General features: G+C 52.8%; 7 protein-coding genes across 7 annotated transcripts; 3 read left to right on the forward strand and 4 right to left on the reverse strand.

The window, feature by feature from the left end:
- Window positions 1-681: 681 nt before the first annotated feature.
- N7482_007502 (NEDD4 family E3 ubiquitin-protein ligase) lies at window positions 682-3,799 on the reverse strand (the record flags this gene model as incomplete). Its single annotated transcript, XM_056689627.1, has 10 exons — window positions 682-781; window positions 850-1,383; window positions 1,450-1,743; window positions 1,803-2,448; window positions 2,490-3,050; window positions 3,130-3,263; window positions 3,333-3,438; window positions 3,510-3,548; window positions 3,654-3,676; window positions 3,780-3,799. 10 exons carry the CDS (start codon window positions 3,797-3,799, stop codon window positions 682-684), a joined length of 2,457 nt encoding a protein of 818 aa, XP_056542056.1.
- A 342-nt stretch (window positions 3,800-4,141) lies between these two features.
- On the forward strand, window positions 4,142-4,386 carry N7482_007503 (uncharacterized protein; the record flags this gene model as incomplete). The annotated part of the gene is made up of 2 exons (XM_056689628.1): window positions 4,142-4,156; window positions 4,207-4,386. The coding sequence occupies 2 exons, from the start codon at window positions 4,142-4,144 to the stop codon at window positions 4,384-4,386; spliced, it is 195 nt and encodes a 64-aa protein (XP_056542057.1).
- Window positions 4,387-5,150: 764 nt separating this feature from the next.
- On the reverse strand, window positions 5,151-5,976 carry N7482_007504 (polyadenylate-binding protein; the record flags this gene model as incomplete). The annotated part of the gene is made up of 4 exons (XM_056689629.1): window positions 5,151-5,300; window positions 5,384-5,471; window positions 5,544-5,800; window positions 5,908-5,976. The coding sequence occupies 4 exons, from the start codon at window positions 5,974-5,976 to the stop codon at window positions 5,151-5,153; spliced, it is 564 nt and encodes a 187-aa protein (XP_056542058.1).
- Window positions 5,977-6,743: 767 nt separating this feature from the next.
- Window positions 6,744-7,555, reverse strand: N7482_007505 (vacuolar protein sorting-associated protein 29; the record flags this gene model as incomplete). The annotated part of the gene is made up of 4 exons (XM_056689630.1): window positions 6,744-6,878; window positions 6,938-7,351; window positions 7,413-7,427; window positions 7,499-7,555. The coding sequence occupies 4 exons, from the start codon at window positions 7,553-7,555 to the stop codon at window positions 6,744-6,746; spliced, it is 621 nt and encodes a 206-aa protein (XP_056542059.1).
- Window positions 7,556-8,847: 1,292 nt separating this feature from the next.
- Window positions 8,848-10,092, forward strand: N7482_007506 (alanine--glyoxylate transaminase; the record flags this gene model as incomplete). The annotated part of the gene is made up of 2 exons (XM_056689631.1): window positions 8,848-8,936; window positions 9,021-10,092. The coding sequence occupies 2 exons, from the start codon at window positions 8,848-8,850 to the stop codon at window positions 10,090-10,092; spliced, it is 1,161 nt and encodes a 386-aa protein (XP_056542060.1).
- A 3,204-nt stretch (window positions 10,093-13,296) lies between these two features.
- On the forward strand, window positions 13,297-14,093 carry N7482_007507 (GPI anchored serine-threonine rich protein; the record flags this gene model as incomplete). Its single annotated transcript, XM_056689632.1, has 3 exons — window positions 13,297-13,427; window positions 13,490-13,588; window positions 13,733-14,093. The coding sequence occupies 3 exons, from the start codon at window positions 13,297-13,299 to the stop codon at window positions 14,091-14,093; spliced, it is 591 nt and encodes a 196-aa protein (XP_056542061.1).
- A 1,000-nt stretch (window positions 14,094-15,093) lies between these two features.
- Window positions 15,094-16,375, reverse strand: N7482_007508 (uncharacterized protein; the record flags this gene model as incomplete). The annotated part of the gene is made up of 2 exons (XM_056689633.1): window positions 15,094-15,817; window positions 15,906-16,375. 2 exons carry the CDS (start codon window positions 16,373-16,375, stop codon window positions 15,094-15,096), a joined length of 1,194 nt encoding a protein of 397 aa, XP_056542062.1.
- Window positions 16,376-17,169: the final 794 nt, after the last annotated feature.

The raw sequence follows: 17,169 nt of genomic DNA on the forward strand, positions 1-17,169 counted from the left end.
ATGTACGGTGTACCGTACCGAATGTCCATGGAAATAAAGAGGCTGAAGCGGTACACAGACACAGAGAATACAAACCCCCGGTCTCGGCGGGTGTAAATTGAGCAACACGTGCACGGTTCGGTTGACACGATGATACAGAGAAACAGTCCAGCTCAGCTCAGGCCTATATACAGACAGACACGACCAACAAAAGAAGGAAAAGGAAGAGTCGATGAGCTTGGCAACAAACTGCGCCACCAAAGCACGCACGAGCACGGAAAAGCCGAGCAAAGCAAGCACGCACGAACAAGCAAGCGGGCCGAATCAATAACGAACATGCATCATATGTCCACTGCACCTAGCCCCGAGGAGTGGGCGGTGCACCGGGGTAGAGCACTGGAGGGAGAATGTAGAACCGGAGCAACGATCGGAAGGACGGCGGTGTGGTCCATGATGGAATAGGGGCAATGAGTAACGACAGGGCGGGTGGGATATATGGAAAATATGGCATTGAGGATGGAAGCAAGAGCGGGATGAAAAGAGTATTGGAGAGAATGAGAGAGTGAGGGTTCGCGTATGGTTCAAGGAATGGGTATAGGGTGGAAGAAGAGTTACGGAGCTAGGAAGGAGGCAAGGAAAGTCCCGGAAGAATAGGTCTGCAATGCATTGCACAGCGGCGCAGAATAGTGCTGGGATTTCTCTCTATTCCTGTCCGAATCCGAGCGTTTCCTCCACCGCGATGGACATCTTGTGCTCCAGGGCGTCGTGGGTTTTGTACGGCGGCAGATCGAGACGGTTGAAGCTGAATTGTTGTTAGTATATGACAATAAAAAGAAACGGATTGGCTGCCAAGACGGCAAGGGAACGTACCAGGTGTGAGACTTCGGCAAGGCTGCAGGATCACCTGACTTCTCGATCGTAAACCGTCTAGGTCCATCTGAGCCCTGCAGATCCTTGAATCCATTGACAGGAATACGCGAAGTACCAGTAGTAAACTGGAGCAGACGCGACTTCTGCTCGGCATCCCAGCTGCGGACAATCTTCCAGAAGTTTTGGATAACTTCATCCTGCTCCTGGTAGCCGCGGTAGTCGGTGTGCTTCTTCCAGTCGTCGACGTCGATGTCGGCAATACCACCAATAAGTAGCTCCAACTCGCGCTCGTCGAAGACGTTGACCAAATCTGGCGGAATCAACTCGTTGAATCCGGACATGAATGCATCGAACTGCTCCTCCACCCGCTTGACAATCTTCCACTCTGTAACCAATTCGATGTACTCTGCCTTGTTCTCGTTGGTGACATTGATGTCCCGGCCACCAGGTTTCAAATCAATAGTGCGACGCTCCCCAAACTTCTCATCATCAACAGAGAAAGTAAGCTCGACAATGCCTTCAATATCATTATCCCTGGTACACAATGTTAGCATTAGGTTCAAACATCCAACAAATCCGATTTCGGGTGGCATGACTTACAGAGTCCACGCTAAGTTGCGATGTAAGTCCTCATCGACACCCTCCATATCTTGAAGAGTCACCTTCTTCCGCAACATCATCTTGTAAAAGGCTCCGATGAAGAAGGAGTCCAGGAAGCGGCGATGGAAAATCGCCAGACCGACTACTCGGCCGATGAACTTGAAGTAGTTCAGATGCTCGGGGTTGACGCCAGAGTGGGGATTAATTTGCAGGGTATAATTATCGTGGGCGGAGTATTCGAAGAGACAGTAGAAGGGATTGAACATTTCGTGGGAGAGAAGGAAGAAAAATTCACTGTGTAGAAGTCAGTGTTTGCCCAGAAGTCAAATGGCAAGGGTATCATTCTATCATACCGAGAAAGACCACCGTAGTCCAAACCGTCTTCACCGTCGAACTTAATCATCAAGCGCTTCTTCAGATCAGACGCGCTCTGCCGCATGATCTCGGCGTACGAATCTTCAAAGATATTATTGCGGCGGACCTTGACGTGGCACTGTCCGGACATGATCCGCAGCGCGGGCTGCGAGCGGAAGTAGATCAACTTGCGACGGAAGTCACGCTTGTACTGTGGCACTCCCTGATCCAAGGACGAAGGTAGTCGAGGATCATCCCAGGTAGTGGTCTTCGTGTTGTGATCCACAAAGTACACCCGAGCGGTGTTGGTAAGACGCATTTCCCAGCCGCTCGGCAACGGTCCAAGCTGAGAGACTGGCTGTTGTTGGATGGTGGTGTTGTTCCCGCCCTGGTTCTGATTCTGGCCGTACATACGGATGTACTGTTGTCTGCGGGGGTCGACCCAAGTCGTGGTACGAGTGTTATGATCCACGAAGTAGGATCGTCCTTCGGGGGTATGCCTTTGTTCCCAGCCTGGCGGAAGCTCTCCAGTGCCTGCAGTGGTCGCTCCCGTTGCCATCATGGAAACCGCGTTGGCATGAGATCCCGTGCCGCTAGAACCACCCGCTGCGGTCGCCACGGGGGAGGACCCCCAGAGCCCGGTGACTGCGTGACAGGCTGTTGGCCATCGGGCAAGTTGGGGGAACTGGCGCCAGTTCGGTCTTCCGGCAGCATTCGGCTCTGGTGAGCCCGACGCTCTAGCTGCATGTTGGCTTCGCGCTGAGTGCGTTGGGTATGTTCATTGTAGTTAGCCGACGGCCGCGACCAGGTCGTCGTACGTGTATTATGGTCCACATAGTACGTCCGTCCCAAGTTATCCTCCCGACGTTCCCAGCCCGCAGGTAATCGGCCCTGACTGTCCTCAAACGAACTCAAATTGGCGCGCGACGGGACATTGGCACCAGGGGGAGCGGTCCCGTTAGGGACCGGGGGAGGGGGTTGACTTGAAGGAGTCCGGTTGTTGAGCGAAGAGCTGGACGCAGCAGCAGGCGACATGTCAAGGAGGCTCGGGCCGGCCTGCGGCGTCGCCGTCGATGCCGCGACTTGTGGGACGAGGCCACTGGACGTAGAGGACTGCGCATGCTGACGTTGGAGACCATTCGCCTGGTTCTGGGCCGGGGCAGCGAGGTTCGTCGACAAATTGATAATCAGTTTGCCATGAACGACAAGGTTATCGTTCGATTTTTTAAGGTCGCGAGTGAGCATCTCTGTTACAGGCGTGGCAAGTAGTCAGTTTTCGCGTGATTGTCACTCAAGGCGATCGGATCGGTAATCATCCCAACGTACCATCACCACCCATCGAAAGATCAATGACATCGCCGATGCGCACATTGATCACGCCCAGGAATCCCTGATCCTTCTTTTTGAACTTCTTCTGGTCGAAAATTTGGATTGCGAGAATACTGTCTTCGTTGACTCGCCTGCATCGACCCGGTTAACAAACACATCCCCTCGATCTCTCTATTAAAGTGGGGCAAACGATCACGTACAGGTCGAACGGTTCATTCCAGTACGGATTCAAAGTCTTTTTAATCACCGAGGTGGTATGGGTTTGCTCGCCGCCCACAGTGGCCACAGCGAAAGGATCGGGGAAACCTAAATCATGAAACTGGTCAGTTTCCGACCCCGCCTGACGCCTTGGGGCGATCCGAGGGGAAACCACGTACGGAAAACATCACGCTTGTAAAGACCGTCTGCCGCGATAACTGGGTAGAAAGGGGCAGGTTAGTCTCATGTGTCGAGGGTTGAGGACTAGCCCCGCAAAATCCCGCCCTGGGATGCAGGGCGAAAAAGGAACAAGGCAATCTTACTCGTGACCCGGAGATTTGGCTGGCTGCAATTCGAGATATCAGCATTGGGGACATGTGCAAATTTTCCGGTCGGAAAGTCAAGCTGATATGATGTTCCAGTGGAAGGGAGAGGGTGCTGGGACGTACGCTGGCAGATTAGATGCCATGATGGTAGCCCTGGTTGCTTCACGAGCACACCGTCCGGAGCGAAAGGCCGATCGATCAAGCCCAGGCCGAGAGACGCGGGGCGCACATCCACGAGGGGGGAGTCGCGGCAATACAGTCACAGGTCGCAGATGTCCGGGGAAGGAAAAGAAGGTGGGAGGTGGGAGGGGAAGAGGGGGGTGGTGCGAGAAGAGGTGGATGTGCGGTGGTGATGTTTGATGAAGATCGAAGGAGGAGAATGGACGAGGGAAGGACTTGGCCCGGTTTGGGTGGTGTTAGTGCTGGTCAGTGTACAGTACTCAGTACCAGTCGGTGGTACTGGCAGTACTGGTACTGGGCGGACTATGGGCAGTGCTCCAGTAAGCGTGGTAAGGTATGGTTCCCAGCTTTACCATCTGGTCTCCCGCAGGTACTCCGCCTACGTATCGGCTATGTACGGCCTACGTATGGGGTACTTGCGCGGTACTTGGGGACTGGGGCTGAGCAACGGGAGATCGTCTCCGGGCTGGACCATGTCGGTCATCTTGTCATTGAGACCCGGCTAAGCCACACTGTTCGGATCCAATATGCTAAAGATTTTGGGATCTGAAAACCGAGTCTTCGCACTCGTACTCGGCACTCTGTCTACATCCAATTCTCCTAGCATACGTAATAATCGGTGCTGGCGGGTGCGGGCGGGGAGTACCAGTGGCAAGGCCCGATAATAATAGAGCAGATGCCATCATGCAACGGCCGTGCTGGGTCTTTCCGGTTTGTGCCCTTTTGCACTAGTTCGGGCATGCCAAACCCCCAGGCAGCGAGATTAAATCCACCCTGCCCCATTCAGACCTTGATATGCCGGATGCTAAGCGCCCCGAACCACGAACAGATTACTGTGTATGGGAATAGGCGCAGTATCTCCGTACCTCTGGTACCTAGCCACTGTAGGTCCGGCCATTGAGCTCACTAAAGTACGTGATTAAGTTCCCACGTATCCCCACGCATATCATGATATCCGAGCAAAAAAAGCACCAGCTGGTACGTCTGGTTGTAAATTGTCTGAACAAAAAAATATCCATGATTACACATTTCACCCCGAGCCCTCCCCAGCATACGAGGACCTCGCTCGATCTGCCCGGCGGTTATTGTACATCCCATTGACCCCCAACTCCAAATCCACGCATACACAACCCAAATGGACCCGGTGGAAGAGAGGACCAACCGACTCATGTTCTTTTTGAGGAGGGATATTCGGAAGCCAAGTGCCGCGGGACATTCGGAAGGGAGTTGTGGGGTTCCTCCCCTCTGTCCTGCTGATCTCTGGCATCGAGAAGGGACTTGTCGAAAAATAAGCGGCGCTGCTGAGCCACGCGCTTAGTACGGGGCATAGCCACGACCACGGCCTCGATATCCACCTCGGTAGCTGCCACGGAAGCCACCACCACCACGGCCACGGCCACCACGGAATCCACCCCGTCCACGACCGCGGGTCATTCCCGGGAGGTTGGTGCGCTTGGGAGTGACCTAGATAAGGAAAGGGTGTAGATGTCAGCTTCAAACGAAACAGCTATGATGTGGATATGGTAATAGAGAGGGTTCAAATTCACCTTCAGGTTGCGGCCACGGAAAACACTCTCGTTCAGAACCAGAGCCTGGGCCACCAGGCTAGGCTCGGCAAATTCGACGTAGGCATAACTGTACGGCCAGATGTCAGCTTCTGCAGTCCCGCATTATGCGTTGTCTCTCTGTCCGTAATATAGAACCCACCCCTTCGGCTGGCCAGTGAATTTGTCCAACAGGATAGTCACTCGGTTGATAGAGCCACAGCTCTGGAAGTGCGCCTGGATTTCTTCCGGCGAGGCACCGTAGTCGACGTTGCCGACAAATATACTCCGAGCATCGATATCCTCTTTGTTCTCCTGGAGACCCTCGGACTGCTGGTCAATTGAGTCTTGCATCTCGCGCAACTTGGCGGCCTCGGATTCCATCTCTGCGACTCGGCGCTTCATCGCGGCAATCTCCTCCTACCAGAAAACCTCAGTCGTTAGTCGTTGGTGTTTCAGGCTCGTCGCAGATCCAGAACAGAGCGGCGTTGCGCTGGATCTTCAGCGGAGTGCCCGTTTCCACTTACCTCATCGTCGCCGCCCTCCACCTGAGGGGGAACCTGCTCCTCCTTGAGCTCGCTGCCATCGGTAGCCATGCTGACAGCGGAAGTATACGGGATGCGTCGACGATCTGCTCGGCGGTAGGAAGCTTCCCGGGTGATGAGGAGCGCAGTCGGAGCTCTGGGGCGGGCCGATCGAGCGAATGTGTTAGGCCGCAGGTGAAGAATATGCTTGGACCAGGGAATGGAAGGGACAGAGGGGGGGCGCCTAGAGCGTGTTAAATAAAGAATTGTCTGACACAAAGAAGATCCATGCAATGGGGATCTTTGCGGGGCGGAGGGAGATGAGGCGCGCGGTGAAATTGAGACTTGGAGGCTTGCCGTTTCGGGACTAGTGCGGTTGGCGTGCGCCCTGGCGAACGCCTGTCCTACGCCTCGTCTGATATCTAACTGTGAAGTTGGGATGATCACCACCATAACAGTATAACTATAAGGAAAATCTCGTGCAATTGAGATTTTGTGGATTTTCCAATTATGGGGACCCTTTTTATCTATTGTCGGTTCAGACGGCTGCCCGCAGGGAGAATAGACTCAAGAGAACTCTGGGCTCCTCAACCTATGGCCAGCTACGAGTATAGCCACAGCTCATGAATATCGAGATGTTATCAATCAAAATAGAAGATAAATCTATAGAGCTGATGTATTGTCCTAGTTCGAGGTATCAGGAAATCGAATTGAAGCATGGAGTCCGAGCGTGCTAGAATCACAACAAGCATAACAAACATGAAAGGCGGTAAGAAGAAGGCTATGTACACGACGCGGAGGGGGGATATGGGAGAATAATATGACGCTATGATCACAAATCAGGAGACCGGCACTGTTGCTGGTGCCGGAGCGTGGTTCTTGCGGAAGGAAACCTTCTCAACCGATACGTTCTCGACTCCATTGGCGTCTGTCTTAAGCTGGTAGACGTATAGCACAAGCACATCACCTTGAATCTGTTGTTGCTGTCAGTCAGTCCTTCCTATCTAGGTCATAAGCAGCACACCAGACTTACGTCCATCAAGCAGAAGCTCGGTGTAGGCTCCTCGCCCTCCGGCCAGAAGCCCGAGCTCATGGCACCAGTCGCGCTGCCTGGATTGATAAAGAAGCGGCCTTCCATCTCAAATGCCTCGAACCGGTGGGTGCCACCCCAAAGCAAAATATCAACGTCCATCTGCCGGGCCGCAATCAGCAGCGCGTCTGCATCGCCGGGTGGGATGATGGTGTGTCCATGGGTAAAACCAATGCGCAGGCTGCCATGGTTCACGACCTTAGAGAGTGGGAGGTTAGGTGAATCGACATCATAGTCACCCTTGACCATCTGCAGGTCCGGGGCGACCTGGCGAAGGAACTCATAAGTGTCGCGGTCGGTCAGGTTGCCCAGGCAGAGGATCTGGCCGATCTTGCCGGGGGTCAGGAGTTTGCGGAACTAGCAAGGACAGCTGGGTTAGCTGGCTGTGAGGCGATTGGCATCAGGGAGGGGGATGTACCTTGGCCGGGAGGTCCTAGGGACGGGTTAGCTGTCATCTCCGGGAACTCTGATATCACGGGGGCCTAGCTTATGGAGTGGACGCACAGGAGCTCGGTCAGGGATGAACAGGTCACCAATGACCAAGACCAGACGGGCGGTCATGCTGGATTGTGGGGCAAGAGGAATTATCGGAAACTCAATGGGCCATTCCAATCCGGGGTCCAAGTAGGTCCAGACAGGAGCAGCGGCGCGATAGCCACTCGACGGGAGCTTCGCGGGGAAGCCACGAGCCACGCTAGCCCTGAGCCCTAATTTAGGCCCGAATCAGGTATGGTGTCATCCGGTGGATGCGCTCCGATCATCGCGAAGCGTCCCGATCTCTGCAGCGAGACATTGGTTCGTCAGGCCGAGTCTCTCGTACGACTGCTGTTCGGTTCGATCAGTCCAATCCAATGGATTGGATTTGTGTGCTCTAATGTCGAAGCTTTCCAGTGCGGAGGTCGCCGTGCCGCTGCACGAAAACTAGTAGGGTGTGAGTAGTAGGGCACGACAGTGTATACGGCGAACCTTATGGGCTGCAGGAGTGCGTCAATAGCAGTGAACGTCATGTCCTCTTCCACTTTTGAGCATCTCGAATACTGTATACACACTGGCCAATGGATAAGAGTGGAATTCGCTATATACATGCTCTTCATGCCCCGTACATATCTCTTTTCTACTCCACTCTACCAAAAGTAAAGAAAAACACGAAATATCTACAAGGAATCAATGACAATTATCTCCAAAAGAACTGAGTACCTCAGATTCACCTCCTCACCGGGTGCCCCTCCTAGAATAGTGTCTACCGCGTAGGGGGTGGCATGTCGAAGTATACCACGAGAATCGCCGGTCTAACGCGACTTGACGGTCGGTAGGGTCCGGCCGTCCGCCTCGGCCGCAGTGAGCCAAAAACTGTTAGGATGGCAAGACCAGCCTGCGTCGTGTCTTCTTAAATATGCCCCCAAGCTCCTCATCTGCAGCTTGATCTCCTCTTGAGCAGCAATCCAGCTTCGCCCCCGTCCCAAGTTGATAGCTCCCCCATACCTGCTAGACATTCCAGACCTTTTCTGCAGCCAATCGCTGTTCTCCCCCTCCCCCCGGTCCCCTACCGGCGGCGATCCCCGAACCTTTTCCCCGAACCTTCCCAGCGTTTCCCTCGGGAATTCACGAGCAGGCCAATCCCTCCTACCAGAATTGACCCCGCGGCACCCCGCCGCGAATCGGAAAAGGTGGCGCCCACATCGACGACGCAACGACTCAGCCTGATCTCCAGACACCTGGACCAGCGCCTGCCGTTGCCCGAGCTCAACACGCCCTTCTCGACCGAGAGAAACTCCCTGGCTCCCGACGACGTCGAATATAAACCCCTTGATCTCTTGATTCCCCCTTCCCCCACTACGTCCAAGTCGCCCACCATGTCTGCCCAAGCCCCTCACAACACCCTGCTCATCCCGGGCCCCATTGAGTTCGACGATGCTGTGCTGCAGTCGATGTCTCATTATGCGTGAGTCACGCCCCCCACCCTATCCCCTGGAGATGTTGGTGTATCAAGATCAATTGGGCTAACAGCTATTCTCTTCAAATGCAGCGAGAGCCACGTCGCCCCCGGCTTCGTCAAGGTCTTCGGCGAGACCTTGACCCTCCTCCGCAAGCTTTTCCAGTCTACCAACCCCTCCGCCCAGCCCTTCCTCATCTCCGGCTCCGGCACCCTAGGCTGGGACCTGGTCTCGGCCAACCTGATTGAGAAGGGCGAGAACGCCCTCGTCCTGAACACTGGCTACTTCGGCGATTCCTTCGGGAACTGCCTGGCGACCTACGGCGCCGAAGTAACGCATCTGCGCGCCGCGATCGGCGAGCGCCCCTCCTTCGAGGAAATCGAGGCCGCGCTGAAGCAGAAGCCCTACAAGCTGCTGACTGTCACGCACGTCGACACCTCAACCGGCGTGCTGAACGATATCAAGCGCGTAACCGAGGTCGTCCGCCGCGTCAGCCCGGACACCCTAGTTGTGGTCGACGGCGTGTGCAGCGTGGGCTCGGAGGAGATCGCCTTCGACGAGTGGGACCTGGATGCGGTGGTGACCGCATCCCAGAAGGCCATTGGTTGCCCGCCCGGCCTGAGCATCGTGTACTGCTCCGGTCGCGCGATTCAGCGCGCGCAGTCGCGCAAGACCCCACCCTCCTCGTACTATGCCTCCATCGCCAACTGGTTGCCCATCATGCAGAACTACGAGGCCTGCAAGCCGTCGTACTTCGCCACCCCACCCACCCAGCTGGTCCACGCCCTGCACACCACTCTCAGCCAGATTACTGCCCGCCCCATGTCCGAGCGCTTCGCCATCCACACCGCGGCCTCGGACAAGGTCAAGGCCGCCATCGCCGAGCTTGGCCTGTCCCAGCTCGCCCCCAAGCCCGAGTGCCAGGCTCACGGCATGACGGCCATGTACCTACCCGACGGTCTGACCCCGCCAGACGTTCTGCCCGGCCTGCTGAAGCGCGGTGTAATCTTCGCAGCTGGTCTGCACAAGGAGATTGCTACTAAGTACATTCGCTTCGGCCACATGGGTGTCAGCATTACGGATCCCAACCGCAAGGATATTGATAACGCCCTGGCGGCGCTGAAGGAGGCTTTGGCTGAGGCTAAGAAGGCGAAGGGTCTGTAAATAGGAGGGATATATACCATGGATTGGCGGACCGTTTTTATTCTAGGTTACCTATCAATAGAATACAATAAACAACTTCACTATAGACAATGGGTCTATGTGGAAACTCAAGTGGTTCTCAGATTTTCTGTGGACTAGACGATGTATACCATGGTCCTTGGCGGCGATGGACGGAGAAAGTAGAGAAGACAAAAACCCTCTGGACTATTGTACAGGCAAAGGCGGCAGCTACCCTGCAATATTAAACCCTGGCTCACTCGAGCAGACTACATCTCTGCACAATAATTCTTTACACTGGGGACATGTCAAGTGGGATCGCCAAAAACATTGCACTATCTCAAATCCGTTCAGTGGGGCGGTTTTTGATTATGAAATGATATTTCTATGAGAAAGACGGTTCCCAAGGTCTCACGTCCGCGTTTTGGATCGTTGTGACCGCCCATGAGCTAATTCTACAGATCAAAAATGGATTCTCGTCTGACCCACAGAAGAATCGTGTACACCAGGGAGCGCATCGGAAATCCAACACTAGACTTGTTATGGCATCTTGTTTGTTCAGGTGTGGCGGAATAGGGTATAGATCCGGTGATATGCCAAAATAAAAATAAGTAATAGAAAACTCACTACGGTTTGATGATCCATAACAGGCCGTAGAAGTCTGTGACTTGGGCAAACTCCCGTTGTAGAAGCTTTGGGAGTGGAAAAGCAAGCATGGCGTTGGTGATTCAATTATTTGCAGCATTCAAGACCGAAAACTACTATTCAAAGGTCTCTCACCTGTAGTTCATTCAACCATTATTTCGTTTTCTTCCATTTTTATACCTTTCGATCCGCTCCCGATGTATCTGGTATTTCCACAACTACCAGGATAATGGTGGGAGTCAACTCAAGAAGCTTGCCAAGATATCCGGCGCCTTCAAGTGTATGTCTACCTGTCTCCCTACACTCTCCAAGCAATTAAACATTATAAGTAGCTGTGGCTTGGTTTAAACCCAGTTTCCTTTTGGACGCAAAAAAAAAGAATAAAGGCCGTAAAAATCCAGATTTCAGAGCCCACCACCCCACTTGAAAAGGTAGGTATGGGAAAATAGGGAACCCACCCTATGGTCCGTTCCAGCCTGATAGCGTCCTCCGCCATACTCCGCAAAAAGCTAATCCTTTGTACTATATAACTAATAAATTTAGTTTCTCGCCCCACCCACTGCTGGTTTAGTCTCCCGGAATCCAACGGCAACTTTGCCCCTCTCAAGATCCCTCCGGAAACCTCTGGTAATAGTACTCCCACACGGTATTCCCCCAAAATATCAGTGGTGTTGCGCTATCCAAGCTTGCTTTCAGACAAGGCCAAAATGCTTTATCTTCCACCTGGATGGTCTGAAGAACAACTCCGGGCTGCTGCAGTGGAAGACCTGCGCCAAATACCAAATACCTAAGATGTAATCAAATAAACAGCCTTTAGCCCTTGAATTAACCTACACATCGGGCTAACATATGGACCCCAATTTTTTGGTTCTTTCTCGGGTATCTTAACATAGACTTGATCCTAGTCGAAAACTTGGGCGTTCGCAAAATCATAGGACCATGAAGGTCAACGATTGGAAGGCGAAAAGCAGGGCCTCCACCCTGCTCCTCCAAAGTTCATCTTTGAAGACCCGGTTGATCCGGCAGTGGAGGTAGTGGAAAGGGCTGGGTTCGATGACGTCGGGTTCATCGTCGAATCGAATCCTCAGATGAGCAACACGAGGAACAATGGCAGAATGATTCTGTCAGAGACAGGTAGATGCGTTGGAAACGGTTAGTGGGGGTAGGAGGCTTGAAAACAAAGTTCTGATGTCGATTTTTTGTGACAGTGATTTGCATTGTGCTGGCCTCGCGATTATCCAAGAGCATGACCATGCTTCCTCACCAGGGTATAGGAGATATACTTTTGAATAGCTGTTGAATTATTTTGCGAAAGGACGTTCATCAGTTTTCGTGAGAATCTCATGAGAATTCAGGCATCCCTCCAGGCTTTCACCGTGGCTGGTGTCTCGTTGTGTACACAGATAATATGGACAGTCTTTCTGAGCCCTGTTGCAGACGAAGAGCCCTACACCTTGGACGATTCGCAACCCTTGTATCAGTATTACGGCCTCGTCAAGGAGCTCCAGTTCGGTCATAATGGGATCACATCAAGGGGTGACCATCCCCTGCCTCTCAAGCCATATTCTGCGCCTTATATTTCATAGAACTATAATTACCAGGGGGGATTTCTACCCAAAATTACCCACTTGGTTGAAACTAAGCATACACCGTCAAGCTAAGCGAATGTACCAAGAAGATTGCGACTCGGCCTGATCATGACTAGTACTATTGGCCCGTCATTTGCTTGAATGATATGGACCTAATCAATATAATTTTCGAAAAATAAGCAGATCATAACGCGGCTTCAACATTTGCAATGGATCTTTACCAGTGCCCTTTAAAAATCTCCGCCAGCCAGTCAGTCCAGCCATCGCTCATGCAGGTTCGACAATCCATTTGACTTAACCCAAGCGTTCGGCAACAAAGAAATTCTGAGGTTGACATTCCCTTAGTTTTCTAGTGGCTTTGTTATTGGCTGATCAGACAGGGGCAAGGATGCTTCGGTGATGAACCCCCCAGACTCCCCGAGGAATGTATGCAGCACATGCAGCCCTCTTCCGCCATGTCTGCTTCAGACTTCAATCGGCCGACGGCCTCGGGAAAGTATGTTTGAAAGTATTTTCCTTATCCTTCGGCTAGATTGGCCCTTTCTACAAAAAGGATTTCCCACTATACTAACTTCCCCAGCCACCCCTGGCAATTCCTTTCCGGTCCTCCAACTCTAATCCGCAAGCACAGGCCTAGTTTATTCACACGTAATTCCCAGCAAGCTCCAGATCCGGAACACCCAAACTAGACAACCATGTGGGCATGCCCCTCTCAGGGGGCCGCCCCTGCTAAAAAGTTGTGCCGAATTGAGCGCAGGGTCGCCTGAAAAGGGAAGCCACACGTTCATGTCCATCGAGGAAGAATGTAATGCATCGCGCTGCCCTTGGAACCATGAACGAAAATGCTATATCATTAGGCTATTCTCTAGACTTGTGCCATTTTTGCATCTTTTGTGTTCTCTCTGGCATCCGCTTCCCACAATCTCATCCAATTATCTATCTATATTTCCCTTTTGCTTCAACTCACGTCAACATGCGCCATATCTCCATCAAGCTCCCCCTCCTCCTCGCTGCCTCGGCTACTATCGCCGTCGGCCAAGAGGCGACGACTACAGGGAGCAGTGCTGTTAAAACAGGCGGTGCGTATAAGTGCGCTGCACAGAAGTAAGCCTTCCTTTCTAGAAGATTGTGTAATAGCTAGATCAGAGGATGCTAATACCAATCAGGGTCGTCGACGAATGTGTCCGGAACATGAAGTTCCAGCTCGAAAACTGCGCCATGTACGACTGGGATTGCCAGTGCACCGGCAGCACTAATGTCGTCGGGTACGTGCCACCCCCACATCTAATGAGATCCCCCCATCTCCATCTCCACTCTCCACTCACCACTCTCTTATCCTGAATCCCAATTGTGTTTCGATCCCCCAAATCATGCAAGACATAACACTAACATACCTTCACCAAACACAGCTGCTACAGCAACTGCCCCGAGAACCCCGACCGCCTCGGCGCCCAGCAAATCCGCGAGCAGAGCTGCGCCAACGCCAAAGCCTACGACACAACAAGCTCCGCTTCCGCCTCTGTAGCCAAAGCTACCGGGATGTCCAGCAGCATGCCCAGCAGCATGTCCGCCAGCTCGTCCGCCTCCGCCGCAGACACCACATACGCGCCTAGCGGGCTGAAGAGTAACAGCGACAGCTCTGACGCTGAGCCGACAAAGTCCCTCAGCGGATTAGAGAAGAATACGAGTCCGTCCGAGGGCGCTGCGGCTGTTCGGGCTGCGGGCGGATGGTTGGCATTTTTAGGGTTGGCATTGGGGGTTATGTTCTAGCCGAAGGGGCTTGCGACGGAGTAATTTAGAATGGGTTTTCAGCATAGCGTTGGTTTAGTACTACCTATTAATCATAATTGAAATCATGCATTTAATTTGGGCTTTTACGTGGATCAGTTGACTGCTTGGCAGTCGCGCTGTCACCCTTCTGTGTCCTTTCGTTCACAAAGCTCTCGCATACATCCAAGAAGGTATCTTCTAATTTGTCCTGGTCCAGGAGTAAAGACTGAATCTGGTTTGCCTGAAGACGATGGCCAGACACAGGAGCGTACGCCATTCGCCGCCTTCCTGCCTGCCTGCCCAGCGCGAAAATACACGGCCGGTAGACTTGCAAGTTGGGCAAGATAATACGGCATGCACAGACATTAGGACAGGTCGAGGGCCATGGCGCCAATCGTGTTGCACAAAAACTATCTTCCTCCTGCTGCTGAGATGGGGGTCGACTGCGACTGGTAGCTCCCCAAGCGACATGAGGCATGCTTGATCGATCAAATTGGCAAATGCAGTAGATGACTTTTGCGAGAAGAAACCTTTTACCGAAAATCTTCATTATTTCCATTGACCCTCACAGGAAGAACTATAACTAGTTGCTGTCTGTAAGGGGTCAAAAAAGCTACACTAGATACCATTTGCAGCATCTCCGTCCCTGTCACTCGATCCGGTGATATATGAGCAGAATATGATGGTCGAAGAGGCTGGCGAATTATCAAGACCCTTGAATGAATGGATGGAGGATATGGTTGGGAATGCCCGTACATAGGACCCAGACGGCTACATAGACGAGCTTTTTCAGCGCATTCCTACCTTATGATCCTACGGAAACCGGAGACCTGGGCAGTCGGGAACAAGAGAGGCAGAGAGGCTGATAAACGGACATCCACATCGCAGTCTGCGTATACATAGAGAAACTATATACAACAAGAAAGATCAACACATATACAAGTTCCACGTCCAAATCCGCATCCATTTTCATTCATAAAGCTCATCACAGAATCAACTTTTACGCAATCTTCCTCCTCTTCGCATTCCTCCCCCTATTGACCGTCGTCTCCTCCGTCTGCTTCGCCCTCTTCTCCTCCTTCTCAGTCTTCGTCTGCTTCTTCACAACAAGCTTGTCTTCACGCGCCGCTGTCTCATCCAATGTGTCTGCTTGCGCCTCCATCTGCAGGATATCCTCCGAGGCTTGGCTGGCGAAGAATCCGGAGACACCGATGTTGGACAGCACGTAGGCGACTTTCTCAATATCGCAATGCGAGATGCGTGACTTGGACTGGGACTCTGCGTCCATGTCACGGTTCAACCTCTCGTGCAGCTCCCAGCTTGCTTCCCAAAGCTTGCGGTACTCGGCGATGGTGTATCTGACATTCAGTTCGCCGTTGGGCTTCCTGAATTTGGAGACTGTCTCCTCTCCCTTCCTCTCTGGTTCGGGGAAATCCTTCAGACATAGCCAGAGGTACACGTCGTCGCTGTAGAACGGCACCTCCTCGCTGGGGTTGCCCTTGGCGGTGGCGATGGAGAGGATGAGCGAGGCGGTGGCTGGGCCGACGCCGCGGACGGGACCGAAGGCGTCGATGCTGGGCTTGGGAAAGGCCTCGTTTGGTGCAAGTATGGGGTCTACTTTTGTGGGGAGAGCAGCGAGGGCAGCGGAGGCGCAACTCAGGACAGTTTTGTTTTGGTTGGCCTTTATCATGCCCATTAGGGTTGGGCGGTAGACGCCGTGTTTCCTGAAGTGGGGTGTGTTAGTTCGTTGGTCCATGCGTGCCGTAGTAATGTAATCTTGAAGTAGTCGAGTAATGGAAAGGCGCAACTTACATCTTCCAGTCCATAACAGTAATCAATTCTTCCTTAGTCAAAAATTCGCTTTCCCCCTTCTCCCGCCGCCGTGCTACGATCCCGGGCATCTTTTCGTACCGCCACTCGTCCAGGGTAAGGAAATTCTCCGTCTCCTCCTTGATATACTTTTCCTCGGAGGGATCAAACTCCGTCTTCTGGAGCAGCATCGCTCCACGAGGATTTGCGAACGCCGAGCCAGCCTTTTTCTCAGCGGTGCGTTTCGAACCTTTGGCCGGTTTGGGCTGCAGCTTGAGCATGGCTTTGCGCCGGCGCACTTGCTCAACTGTTGTCAGGTAGCAAGAGAGCAGGCGTCGGAAGGTGGGGAGCGTGATGCGGTAAGGATGGAAGGTGGATTCTTCGGAGGCGGAGGCATCTGCGACTGCCTGGAGCGAGCTGGACTCTTCTTTCTGCCCGGCCTGAGGGGCGGTTGTGCCGGCGTCCTTGGCCATGGTTGCTTGGAACTGAACGTTTCGAAGGTCAAACAGTCTCCTCGATACTAAGACGTGATGGTGTCGAGCGTAAGGGAAGCTGTAGACACGAAATTGATCGTTGCGCGCAGCTCAGCGGGCCTGGGAAGCTCTATTGCTGAGACTTCCAAGGGTTCGGGTCGTTATGTTGAGACTTGAAGCTCGGGCGTAGTTGGACTTATAGTCCCAAAAAAGCGAGTCGTTCAATTGACCGCGCCACGGTTGCGAGGGAACTGCTAGGTCGGCGCGGGACTCAGTCGGTGCGCGTCGCAGTAAAGAAGCAGATAAGATGGTCGTTATCGCGATAAGCTTGGAGAAATCGATGCAAACGCTGCAAACGCTGACAGAAGAGGAACGGTGAGCTAACTTAACTTTATGAAGTTAGTTAACTACCGAGTCAACCAGCGAACTATCTGTGACATGCAGACATTTTGGCGAAACCTGTCAAGCTTCGTTTTTGGGTTTTCTTGTTTTATCGCTATCGGACAAGACTGGCATATTAAGTAAGAGCTTGATAGGGTCTCCAGTCCATGGAGAATTGGCTTGGTCGCTTTTTAGTGTCATTTCCGGTCTGTCGACTCAAGAGAACGTCAATATGGGTAGAATAGTTCCACTATAACAGTTCTACACTAGCTCCTAGGCCATGTTCATCAGCAGGCAGCAGAGCGAAAGTGGAAAAGTCATGGTAGAAAATCTCTCTTAATTCTATACCTTAAGCCATCGCATTTTTGGGTCTTCTTTCCATCGCGAACTCTTGACAAGAAAGCATGCCTATA

This window comes from Penicillium canariense (assembly GCF_028826845.1).
Source record: "Penicillium canariense strain IBT 26290 chromosome Unknown utg000004l_segment0_segment0, whole genome shotgun sequence".
Lineage (NCBI taxonomy): Eukaryota > Fungi > Ascomycota > Eurotiomycetes > Eurotiales > Aspergillaceae > Penicillium > Penicillium canariense.